Raw genomic sequence first — 13841 nt, forward strand, 5'->3', positions numbered from 1 at the left:
ATATATATATATATATATATATATATATATATATATATATATATATATATATATATATATGCATTACACACACACACAATTATACTGGAATTACTATAGTTATTCTAATCTGAATGGCCAAACTCTTTTAAACATGATAGGAATTTCATATCAATGTTTCCACCTTGGGTAATGCTGGTCAGTCAATTGAGTCCTGTCAGCGACCGTAATGGTGGAGGTTTAGTCTTGCTCTTGTTATGACTACATCAGGCACTGACCTGACATAGCTTCGATGCAGAGCAGCTCATTCCAAGGTTTAACTCATCAAGGAACAAAGATATGTTCACTTGGCTGCCAAACAATTGCAAGAGATTATCTTTTATCTATGTTCCTAGACTGACCACAATTCATCACCCTCTTCTAAACTGTCACTGGATTGCTCTATCTCTGACATCACTATGGCTTGTCCTCTTCCTCTTTCCATTCCTCCTTTGATTCCCACCTATCTCCTTCCTCTACTACTCCTTATTCTACAGACTCATGCTCAATAGCAAGTAGCTGTACCCACCCATGAAGCCAGTAGGGAAGTTGCGGTCAGTGCGGATCTTGCCATCCACCCTGATAAGCCTCTGCATGGTGATCTTCATCACCTCCGTGTTGGTGAGAGCATACTTCAGGCGGTTACGGAGGAGGATGACCAATGGCAGGCACTCCCTCAGCCTGTGTGGGCCAGTGGAGGGACGAGGAGCATAAACTCCCCCAAGCTTATCCAACATCCATGACTTGGGGGCCACCAGGCGCTTCAGATGATGCTTTGGTCCTCGCTGCAGAAAGAAAGGATGTGAAAAATTGTAAATCTCATCAGCTAAGTTTCTTTCCATGAGTTATTTACTGCATATACAGAGCTGCTTAATGTCTAAGCACTTGCTGCTTAAGTTGCTGACTTTACCTTTACCTTCCTTAATGATTATCAACTGAACTTATAAAGAAGGCAACAGACAAATCATGTCAGCCATGCATTCCATTATGAACTCAATGTGACTAACACACATACATGATTTAGGGTGCATGAGCAATAAAATTCCTGTTGTTACAACTTGATATCCAATTATTTCAAATAGTCTTAGATCAATTTCTTGTCTCAGTTTCTCCTGTAATCCCTCATTTCCATTCTCTCAGGGACTGATCTCTGAATTGCCACGAGGCCAAACCTCGCTTATGGAAATCATAGATTAATGCCCCATTTTGAAATTTTTGGTAAATGCTGTTCACCAATGTTGTCTCCAACTTTAGAACATCATGGAAACACTAAGAAATTGACCTGAAAGTAGGATAACTTGGCCATGAGAGGTTGTCACTGGAAATTGAACCCTGAAAGAACACTCATGATAAACATACAAATATGATGTTCAGTTTCAGCCAGCCTTGATTGCCCGGTGACACTAGTTTCTATGTTATATCTCATTATTTCAAATATTTTCAGTAAAAAAAAAAAAAGTTTGGGGAGACGGGGGCATCATACAGCCAGATATAAACATTGACCCTAAAATTTTACACAAAATACCATTGTAAATAAATAACAATCTTATATTACAACTTTTGGGGTAGTTATACAAAAGTAAAATATGAATCCATTTTGAGAAAATACCCTGAAATGTATTCCCACTGAAAAATGTGTTAAAATTTAATGTAGTACAACTATAAACCTCTACTGGCATTGTATGCGAATGGATAAAGCAGGAGGCTGTGTGAATATTCCTCAGTTTTTCCCAAAGCTGAAGGAGGAGCTAAGTAAAGGCCTTCAAGGCATGGAACCCCCAAACTAAGCAGTAAAGGAAAGCAAACTGGGGTTAGGATGAATCTCTCCAGATCGCAATGGACTTCCTCCCTATACTGGAGAGAAAAAAGAAGAACGTCAGTGTATCTAATCAAAAGAAACAGGATGTATAGAAGATTACAGCTGACAGCCCAACACACGCAGGCGGCGCAAGGTAAGGATGTGTTTGTTTTGGAAAAACTGATCGTACCAAACATAATTTTACACCATCTTTGTCCATCTATTCTTTATCATGAAAATCCACAAAAACAACTGGTGGAAATTTTATTTTAAGTTTAGTTTTGTGCTTGAAGATGATGGTACTCATATTTTATTACTGGTAATGTATTCAAGGTATTTTATTCATTGCACTGTCTCAGTTGTCTGGTGCTCACTGACAGACCTAAACTTCACTACAGATTGTTTGATGATTTGGGTATCGTGTTATACCATCAATATCCGCTAAAAACCATTAAATTCTGACAAATTTGGGGGCTCTCTCATCTGACGAAATATACAGTAATTTTAGTACAGACGTACCTCGGTACTCGACCATAATCCGTTCTGAGGTGGTGGTCGAGCACCGATTTGTTCGAACACCGAAACCAATTTTCCCATAAGAAATAATGGAAAGTATTTTAATCCGTTCTTACCATTAAGAAAAATACCTAAAATATTATAAGAACGTGTATCTAAACAACAATAAAACGTAAATGTGCACAAGCAGTACATGATAAAGATAAATAAAGCATTATAAACCATTTTGTTTCTGTTTTCCTCTTTGCCTTCCCCTTATCCCTGTCTTTCTTTGGACCCATTATTAAGGGCTAGAGCAACACGAAAAAGTTTAAATCTGGGAAGAAATACTCGAACAAACTGCGTACGTCTTACTCCGCTGGCGGTCTGAGTCGAACTGACGCTTACCCGCTGGCCGAGAAGGGCCAAGAAGGGCCGAGGAGCGCGTTCGGGTCGACTCGGCTAGTCGAGTACCGAAAATCTGTTCGAGGTCCAATGCATTTTCTACTCGAATTTTTTGGTCGAGCACCGATTTGGTCGAGTATAGAGACGGTCGAGTACCGAGGTACGACTGTATTTTGAGTAGTACTGGTGGGTGTGAAGGCCGGGAGTATCACTGGGATTAGAAGCTCTACAGCACCACAAGACATCAGGGCCCAAATAAATACTTTGAAAGCTAAAAGTTACTCTCAAAGTAAAGATTAATTTCAAAGTTGCTCCTAATTCTCAAGTTGCAAGTTTGCTCCTAGAAGTGCTCTCAAAGTGGGCGAAAGATAAAAGTACCTTGGAGGGTCTTTTACAGACTTAGTGAAGTTCGTTGTCAACAAAGGCGGAATATACATATATACATGCATAAACGTGTGTGTTTGTGTATGTATACAGTGGAACCTCAGTTTTTTAACTTAATTCATTCCTGAATGTCGTTTGAAATCCGAAATGTTAAAAAACCAAAACTATTTTCCCATAGAAATCAATGTAAAATAGATTAATCCGTTCTCAGACAACTGTCCACCATGTCTTAGTGAGTAATGACCGAAGCTCCCACTGCTAAGATGGCTGCTCCACAACATCTCCAGCTTAGAATTTCTTTTTATCCAGAAAGGATGTACTGAATGAACTTAGTAACACAACTCATCAAAAAATATTCTTTAGACCATGCATGCATTCTCTTTGTCACAGATCAAGTGAGGGAAGCCTCAAAGAGTGACAAAAAGAGGAGCAACCCACTCAATGCCAAAATTAAGGTGATAATAACACTTAGACATCTTGCTGGTAGGAAAAGTTACTAGGAAAATGAAGTTGTGCAGTAGCGATGACGTTGTGGGTCATAGAGAGAGCCACAGGAGGCTCAGGATTACTCCTGAGCATCAAACCTTGTTTGTTTACAGTGAGGTTCTTTAACAAGATCACATTTAACTTATTTCAAAGACTGAATTACTGTCTCATATATTCTGCCTTCATTGACAAAAACAAACTTCTCTCTTAACTCAGAGAGAGAGAGAGAGAGAGAGAGAGAGAGAGAGAGAGAGAGAGAGAGAGAGAGAGAGAGAGAGAGAGAGAGAGAGAGAGAGAGAGAGAGAGAGAGAGAGAGAGGGTCACTCCCAGATTATTTTTATCCTTCGTTATATTTTTCCTTTCATCTGTGAAGTCTACAAGGAATAAGGTTTCACAGCTGCACTAATTTCTTTCACTCTTGAACCGGCAGCCGTCCTCTAAATCCATCTTGGGGACAAGCGACAAGCGGAAGCACCCGGAAGGGAAAGCAGCAGTTTGTTTACATGTCCAGAAATTACGTATCTCTTTTAATAATGCTCTAGAATTACTTAGATATATTCAACATTAATTCACAAACAAACTACCACCAAAAGAGGGTCATCTTGTTATATTTGATTCAAAATAATGCTACTACATTTCAAAAAGCTGCTACTTTAGTGTCATTTTTACACCTAGGAGTAACTTTTACTTTGAAAGTAAGTTACTTTTTGGAGCAACTTCTAGGAGCACAGTCAAGGATAAAAGCACTTCTAAGCACTTCTAGGAATGCTCCTACAAGTACTCCTAGGAGTGCTCCTAAAAGTACTCCTAGGAATCTATTAGTACAGGCCCAGGCCCTTATAGAAGATTGATTACTACATGCCAAGTTATTATAAATATTGGGAGATCTCCAATGGCATGTCTGCAGTAAGATCAGACTTATTCACCATGGCTCCTGTTACTGGCTACAAGTACCATGGCAAGTGACTATAGACTTGCTCAAGGAACAAGCCCAGGAATGGGATGAAAACCTGGGAGGGTGTAGTGAATTTGTGAGTGCTACTGAAAAGGCAGCAGCACCCTACAAGGAACTCCATAACAGAAGGTTCAATGAGCAACGACAGCAGTTGATCACATGCTATATGTCTGCCACAGCAATACAATCACCTCCATCACCTGAGTCAGAACCACAGCCTGGTCCATCTTATGAAGACAGTGATGAAAACTTGCCAGAGATATCGGAAGGAGACTTCAAGGGCTTCCTTCAAGAAGCAGAAATGGAGAATAGCAGCCAATAAGCAGCTGTTAGCCTCGGAATCCCTAAATCTACTTTATGGACTTTTGAGTAAGGTACAGTACACTAAAGCCTGTTATTATCTATCATTTTGTGTTTGTGTATTTAATTCACACATCAAGTGCTTTTTAATTGCATGTCCTTGTAGAATGTAGAAATGTGGGTGTGGTTGTAGCAAAATGGTGGGTGATGTGTGTCCAGGTGCAGAAAAAAAAAAAAGTACTTTCTCCATACATGTGCATGTGCAGGTGGGGAAAATAGTGATAGACAGGAAACAATTAATTTTCCCTGTATGTGAGCACAGGTGGGATAAAATGGTGGTTAGCCAGTACCAAATTGTATTTTCCCCATACGTACCAAGTGAAAAAGTTGGTGTTGGCAGTAGCTGAGTAGATAAAATGGAGGCAAACTGGACAACATCAAAAGGCAGATAATGCCTACTGGTGCACTTGGGCTAAAAAAAGTGGGTGGGGCAAGATGGTGAAGGCCAGAACCAAACTGTATTTTCTCTATAGGTTTAGTTATTCTTATGACGTGGTTTCCTATGGTGTGGCTGTTGCTCAGAACCAATTAACTGCACCATATACAACTTGACAGTATAAATAAATAAATAAATAAATATAAATATTATATATATATATATATATATATATATATATATATATATATATATATATATATATATATATATATATATATATATATATATATATATGCAGATAAGATGACCCCAAAATTTGTCTGAATTTAATGGTTTTAGCTGATATCAGTGTTATAACACAACATCCAAGCTACCAAACCATCTGTGGTAAAGTTCATGTCTTAGTAAGCACCAGACAACTGAGATAGTGATATACCAGTACAATGAAGAAAATTGCTGCTTAGCTTGGGGTTCCATGCCTTGAAGATCGTTATATAGTTCCTTCAGGTTTATCAAAAACTGGGGAATATTCGCACAGCCTCCTGCATTCTCCATTCATATACAATGCCAGCAGAGGGTTGTAGGTGTACATTAAATTTTGTTTACGTGCTTTTCAACAGGAATATGTTTCAGCATTTTTCTCAAAACTGATTCCTATTTTAATATGTTGAGCTTCCCCAAAAGTCATAATTTAAGGTTGTTGTTTATTTACAATGGTATTTTGCGTAAAATTTTAAGGTCATTGTTTTTGTATCTGACACATAGGACAACCCACTTTTTTTTTGTCTTTTTTTAGGATGATTCAAGTGCTGTCTTATATGCTAAAATACACAGTGTGTGTGTGTGTGTGTGTGAATATACACACACACACACACACACACACACACATATATATATATATATATATATATATATATATATATATATATATATATATATATATATATATATATATATATATATATATATATATATATATATAAACACACACACACACACACAATTTTTTTATTGTATACAGTAAAACCTCCCTAAACCAAACCCAAATAAGTGGAATATTGGATAGCCTGAACAGCCTTATCATGCTCCTCAGCCAGTCTGCCCAGCTCCACTCCATCACTAATCACACCAGAGCCACAAGCCAACATCTTTAACTCTGAGTGACAAGCGGAAGTACACAAATAGTACAGTGCATAATGTTATGTTAGCTCTTACATGATCAGCGTGTTGTGTACAGTTTAGTGAGCTCTAAGTAAACACTAAGTGTGTAGTTGCGTAATGTTAAGCGAACTCTAAGTGACCAGATAGTGTGTTGTGTACAGTGTGTAATAACAAAATATGCTTTAAATATCTATCTTGGGGCCTATAATATGCTAACAAATATGATGTAAAATAACTATAAATGTACATTTTTATGTACATAGAAACAGCCAAAAACAGCCAAACAAACATAGAAACAGCCAAAAAAATGTACCCTACTGTCAGATAAACCGAACTTTCAGATAAAACTCAATTCCTCCATCTATCAACTCGAAACAACCTTCCAGACAACTATCCCCTCATCTTCAATGACACTCAACTGCCCCCCTCTTCTACACTGAACATCCTCGGTCTGTCCTTTACTTATAATCTGAACTGGAAACTTCTCATCTCTAGCTAAAACAACTTCTATGAAGTTAGGCGTTCTGAGACGTCTCTGCCAGTTTTTCTCACCCCCCCAGCTGCTAACTCTGTACAAGGGCCTTATCTGTCCATGTATGGAGTATGCTTCACATGTCTGGTGGGGTTCCACTCATACTGCTCTTCTAGACAGGGTGGAATCAAAAGCTTTTCATCTCATTAACTCCTCTCCTCTAACTGACTGTCTTCAGCCTCTCTCTCATCACCACAATGTTGCATCTCTAGCCGTCTTCTAACGCTATTTTCATGCTAACTGCTCTTCTGATCTTGCTAACTGCATGCCTCCCCTCCTCCCACAGCCTCGCTGCACAAGACTTTCTTCTTTCTCTCACCCCTATTCTGTTCACCTCTCTAACGCAAGAGTTAACCAGTATTCTCAATCACTCATCCCTTTCTCTGGTAAACTCTGGAACTCCCTGCCTGCTTCTGTATTTCCACCTTCCTATGACTTGAATTCCTTCAAGAGGGAGGTTTCAAGACACTTATCCTTCAATTTCTGACTACCACTTTGGACCCTTTTTATGGGACTGGCATTTCAGTGGGCATTTTTTTTATTGGATTTTTGTTGCCCTTGGTCAGTGTCCCTCCTACAGAGAGAGAGAGAGAGAGAGAGAGAGAGAGAGAGAGAGAGAGAGAGAGAGAGAGAGAGAGAGAGAGAGAGAGAGAGAGAGAGAGAGAGAGAAAAAAACTTGGCCACCTCACCCCGTATAGTTTGGTTTATGGAGTTTATATATATATATATATATATATATATATATATATATATATATATATATATATATATATATATATATATATATATATATATATATATATATATATATATATATATATATATATATATATATATATATATATATATATATATATATATATATATATATATATATATATATATATATATATATATATGTATATATATATATATATATATATATATATATATATATATATATATATATATATATATATATATATATATATATATATATATGTATTATTCCCTCCCCGCTATTCACAGGGCTTACATTACAAGCCTCCCACAAATAGCAAAATTCTGCAAATCCTGGCCACAACCCCTACAGAGCTCAAAATACCTATGTTTATAGTTTAAACCATAAAATATGTCCCATGCTTATTAAAAGGAAAGGCTCCACTGAACTCATTGTGGCAGACTCAGCAGAACACACACAGATGGCAAACTACTGGAGCAATCTGCTGACCTTCCTTGTTACCACAACTTATCCACCTCAAGAGAAAATAAGTGTGGTCACATGAGTGTTTCTTAAGAATTTTGTAACAAGATTGAAAATTGGCAACATTTTATGGGAAACTTGACAGAATATTCTGCAAAATCTTGACCACCAGCATGTTGGTTATTTTCTCTAAGGGTCAGTAAGTTGTGGTCACAAGAAGAGGAAGAAGGTTGTCAGCTGATTGCTCCAGTAGTTTGCCACCTGTGTGTTCTTCGGAGTGTGCCACATTGAGTTCAGTGAAGCCTGCCTTGCTTATCATTTCATGATTTAAGGTTGAGATTAGGTTAAACTAATGTGGCCCCTTGGGGTGGCTTGCCACCCCAAATTAAGATATTACTTTAGAGCTCTCTCTCTCTCTCTCTCTCTCTCTCTCTCTCTCTAAAATCTGCAAATACGCAAGCCTGCAAATGCTGAACCATGAGTAGGTGGGGGAACACTGTATGTATGTGAGCGTGTGTAAATATTGAGAGAGAGAGAGAGAGAGAGAGAGAGAGAGAGAGAGAGAGAGAGAGAGAGAGAGAGAGAGAGAGAGAGAGAGAGAGAGAGAGAGAATGTGGGGGAGTTGCAGCGAGAGTATGAGAAATATAAAAACAAAAACAAGGAGGGAGAGAGGATGGGGAGACAAATATGGAGTAGGAATGAGAAAGGAGGTGTGGCTTAATTTATGTCACAACTTCTGGCCAATGATATTTACTTAATGAAATCCCATAAGTTGACAAGTTGCTTTAGCTAAAAATAAGGGTAAGAAAGCTGCTTCATCAAGTAGGGAGCCATCTGTACCTGTTCCATAGTCATCAATCATTAATGATAGCCTCAAAAAATGGGGCATTCACAATGGGACCAGTTGACAGTGGTCATTGGCTGTTTTCATGTAGGGTATACACTCCTATAGTGTTTTTACTCCTGAAAGAATGTTTGGCCATTGGCCAGGCATTCCCTGGAGGGAAATTCGCTGCTGTCTCTTCTCTACCGGACCAATTATCAGTTTAACACCTTGGTGGAAAGGACAGGCTCTCTCTCTCTCTCTCTCTCTCTCTCTCTCTCTCTCTCTCTCTCTCTCTCTCTCTCTCTCTCTCGGTATTGTATGATATGGTGTGAATAATTTTCCTATAATTTATTTGTTCATGGTAATTGTTGCACGTAATCGTGATTTGGGGCAGAGCAGATTAGTCACACCGTCTCACTCACCCCCATTTATGCCAATGGCTGTTCAAGCTATTGCTATGGAGTATGCAATGATAGGACCTCTATTGGCCCTACTTCTAAAAATACTTGTTGTAAATAAATTCTCCCAGCTGTGAAGAACACATGAGCACTCTGGAGTGGCTTCCATCGTGGGAGTGTCCCTCAAGAGGCTGAGACACCCCTATCTCTGACCCAAGTCACCTGACCTTACCAATATGCACTCTGGGTGCTCAATCTAAATGACAATACTGCAAAGCTATGATGTTAAATGTGATATTTATGTACAACCCAGACTACTTGTTATCTTAAAACCTAAATCATTCGTAGCACAGCATGGTTTGATGAGCTAAATAATCCATACTTAATACTTGAATTTCAATAAAAAGTAAAAAGAACTAATATATTTAAGAGAAACTGTGTGATGGGGCAGTTGCTAACGGATCTTGGCCAACGTCTAAATGTTCCTCCAAGAATAAAAAGAATGTAGTTCTCTAGAAAATCCCTTTCATGATGTCTTGATGTACCATGCGCACATGCAACAAAACATTAATCTTAAGTATTTATGCTAACAGTATCCAAGTGATTTGGTGATACACACTCCACAGACCAGTTATTATAAGCTAAATGCTCACAACTAGGCTCAATGTTTTCCAATTTATTTCTAGTTTCCTGTTACATTTTAATTTAGAAAAATTTTCTACTGGTTTCTACAAGGACTAAAGACCAGTTATTGTAAGCTAAATGCTCACAACTTAGCTCCATATTTTCACATTTATTTCTAGTTTCCCGTTACATATTTTAACTTTTTTTTTTTAGCTAACTATGGAGTGAGTCCACTAAAAATGATACATTTTATCAGTATTTTGAATAATGAAACAATAAATATGGTTTTCTTGAATTTAAAGTATGATAACATTCACTGTCATATCTCATCAAGAAATCAATAATAAATCAATTACTGGTATAATTGCAGTTTCCCCCAATAAACCGCACGTAAGTATGAAGTGTCTCACAGTCTAGATCACACTGCTAGGAGCATTTCTAACCCCACATTACCTTGTTGCAAACAAATAATAAGGTCAGGACGGAATTTCAAAGATTTACCTCAGTTTTTAGCTGGGATCCTGTTTCCACAGTCATTGAAAGGATATTGGGTGAAACTGCAAATTTACTGTATTTAATGTACAGGTACTCTACATTTTAGCTATGAGTGTATGAGGCACGTATTACATAACTATGGCGACTGTCAATTTCTTTGTATACTTAGGGAATGTCTTTCACTTGTAGGGAAATATCCCTAGATTTTTTATATTTTTGGGGGGAGTTACGTTACGTTAGGTTAGGATAGGTAAGGTTAGGTTAGGATAGGATAGGATAGGATAGGATAGGTTTGGTTACCTTAGCTTTCTGGTCGTGTTCGAATATACAAATGGTGGGGGTTCAAGGGGGGCACAGCCCCCTGGTTTTTGGTTTGCTACATTTAGGAAATTTCCTTGACTTCTAGGGAAATTTTCCTATATTCTCAAAGTCTATATATCACTCGTATGTGCCCCCCCCAAAAAAAAACCCCGGTTCCCCACAGGCCGCCAAGCTTGCTGGAGGGGTTGGGGAGGTGTGGGTAGAGATTGGGGATATTGGGTGAAACTGCAAATTTACCCAAATACTTTATGTAATGCAATGAAACTCATACATAATGCTAAAGAATGGTGCTGGATATAGCCAACACATGGAGAGAGAGAGAGAGAGAGAGAGAGAGAGAGAGAGAGAGAGAGAGAGAGAGAGAGAGAGAGAGAGAGAGAGAGAGAAATAAATAAATTGTTCTCTGTGAAGTATTTGGGTCACATATAACACAGTGGTGTATTTTTACCGCCGCGAATCGTTCATTCCTGAGTATATTTGATCAAATTTACTGTTACGGCAGGTTAGGTTAGGTTTAGTTATAGTTAATTAATTTTGTGTGTGAATTTCTGCTTGTTTACATGCGTGTGTGTTATATAAGAAAAAACTTGGTTTGCGGCAGAAAATTACTATTCATTCAAACATCAAAATTTACAAAAAAAAAAAAAAAAATGCAGTTCGTCCGTAAATGTTAGACGGGCGCACTTGTGTAAATTTACCGAGATTGGTATAAGGAACTGGTTCCCAAAATGTGGTGGACGAGTGGAATAGGCTTAACAATCATGTGGTCAGCGCCAACGCCCTAGGACCTAATTTCAAGGATTGGTGATTATATGAATGGGGATGGCAAGTGTTAATATTAATAGCAAAGTTGGCAAGGAAGCGAGGGACGTTCATGATTAGTACAGGAGCTGCCCAATGTAGGCCAACCAGTCTTTCCAGTCTCCTTTCTCGTGTTCTTTGGGATGCAGGATGAAACCATGACTCACACCTATCAATGCCTACAGCATTTAACCTCATTAAAAAAATGCAGGTTCCATTTAGGTAATTCATTATCAGATTTATTTGATCACCATTACTATCTGCTGGAGCAGTGTATGAAAATGGGGTGAGATGAAGCTAGGATATTATCATTTGGGAATGTTTCAGTCCTGCATATTTATTAGAACTTATCCCTGGCTTGTCCCCATGTACCATTTCTCCTTTAACCCATAACTGCTATATAGTCCAGAGTACACCAAACCAGTGCAAGCTGGAGAGCAGCTAGTCAAAAACATCCACACCTCTCCAAAAATTTACCTACAACAATCACAAAAGCCTACAAATGCGTCTTCCAACACCAAATACACAGGGTTCACGTGATGCTTAGTGTTCATTTAAGCTATTTCATGTCTTTCTAATCCTTTCACAGTTTAATAATTGAAGACATAACCACAAGCAGCTGCCAGCTTCCCCAGCCGCACGCTCGCCACACTGCACGACGGCAACCAATGTAAACACTCGCCTTTATCCACATATATTGTTTTCATCCCAGATCCCATGATATAAATTGTATGTCACATAGATAAAACGAATGTTTCAACAGCCAATTCGGTACAACGAATATTCTTGGCGTCATCATGGATACACAAACGACGTTTAAACCAAAGTTAATCCCAGTACTCACAGCCATGGCTCCGTCCTGGGGAGAAAAGAAGGATAGGCAGAGGGCGCTAGTGACAAACCGAAGCTGAGTGAGAGTGAATATAATACATTTTAAAGTTTATATATATATATATATATATATATATATATATATATATATATATATATATATATATATATATATATTCTTTTTTTTAGCTCTTTATATACATAATTCAAGTATTTCTAATTAGTTTCAGTTAAGTACTATAGTTTCAGTTATACCTAATAGTAGTAGGATCATTATAATTTTCCATGGTGTTTTCATTAATCTCAATATACGTATAGTCGTTTACCGTATATGAATTAATTCTCTTGGGTAGGTAGAAATCTTGTGTTATATCCGCGGCCGCAGCATCTCCATCGCAAACTCAGACAGAGATATATTGGTTAAAAATCAGTGCATCGTCATTCGAAGATCAAATTACACAAATTCACTTCCGTACGAATTCATGGAATTTTCTTTACTTTAATTATTAAATTTTCATTCGTTTATATTAAAGAGTTGTTGAATGTTCCTATTTGTCACAGAAAAAAAAAAAAAAAAAAATATATATATATATATATATATATATATATATATATATATATATATATATATATATATATATATATATATATATATATATATATCTTTTTTTTTATGTAGGAAAGACACTGGCCAATGGCAACAAAAATCCAATAAAAAAAAATGCTCATTGAAATGCCAGTCTCATAAACGGGTCAAAGCAGTAGTCAAAAATTGATGAATAAGTGTCTTGAAACCTCCCTTTTGAAGGAATTCAAGTCATAGGAAGGTGGAAATACAGAAGCAGGCAGGGAGTTCCAGAGTTTACAGAGAAAGGGATGAATGGTTGAGAATACTGGTTAACTCTCGCGTTAGAGAGGTGGACAGAACAGGGGTGAGAGAAAGAAGAAAGTCTTGTGCAGCGAGGCCGCGGGAGGAGAAGCATGCAGTTAGCAGGATCAGAAGAGCAGTTAGCATGAAAATAGCGGTAGAAGACAGCTAGACATGCAACATTGCGGCGGTGAGAGAGAGGCTGAAGACAGTCAGTTGATGAGACGAAAAGCTTTTGATTCCACCCTGCCTAGAAGAGCAGTGTGAGTGGAACCCCACCAGACATGTGAAGCATACTCCATACATGGACGGATAAGGCCCTTGTACAGAGTTAGCAGCTGGGGAGGGGGGGGTGAGAAAAACTGGCAGAGACGTCTCAGAACACCTAACTTCATAGAAGCTGTTTTAGCTAGAGATGAGATGTGAAGTTTCCAGTTCAGATTATAAGTAAAGGACGGACGAAGAATGTTCAGTATAGTAGTAGAAGAAGACAGTTGAGTATCATTGAAGAAGAGGTGATA

General features: G+C 38.0%; 1 protein-coding gene and 1 non-coding gene across 2 annotated transcripts in view; both read right to left on the reverse strand.

The window, feature by feature from the left end:
* LOC135107281 (small ribosomal subunit protein eS4-like) overlaps positions 1–12527 on the reverse strand; it is a 25555-nt gene extending 13028 nt beyond the window's left edge. Inside the window, exons 1-2 of the mRNA XM_064016952.1 lie at positions 12466–12527; positions 548–803 (exon numbers count right to left, since the gene is read on the reverse strand). Of these exons, the coding sequence (XP_063873022.1) occupies positions 548–803; positions 12466–12471 (262 nt within the window). The 5' untranslated portion in view covers positions 12472–12527. The remainder of the gene's footprint in view (positions 1–547; positions 804–12465) is intronic.
* LOC135107768 (small nucleolar RNA SNORA16B/SNORA16A family) lies at positions 152–284 on the reverse strand. Its single transcript, XR_010271986.1, has one exon. It is a non-coding gene; the product is annotated as a small nucleolar RNA SNORA16B/SNORA16A family (small nucleolar RNA).
* Positions 12528–13841: the final 1314 nt, after the last annotated feature.

The sequence above is a fragment of the Scylla paramamosain genome, chromosome 15 (genome assembly GCF_035594125.1).
Source record: "Scylla paramamosain isolate STU-SP2022 chromosome 15, ASM3559412v1, whole genome shotgun sequence".
NCBI classification, from domain to species: Eukaryota; Metazoa; Arthropoda; class Malacostraca; order Decapoda; family Portunidae; genus Scylla; species Scylla paramamosain.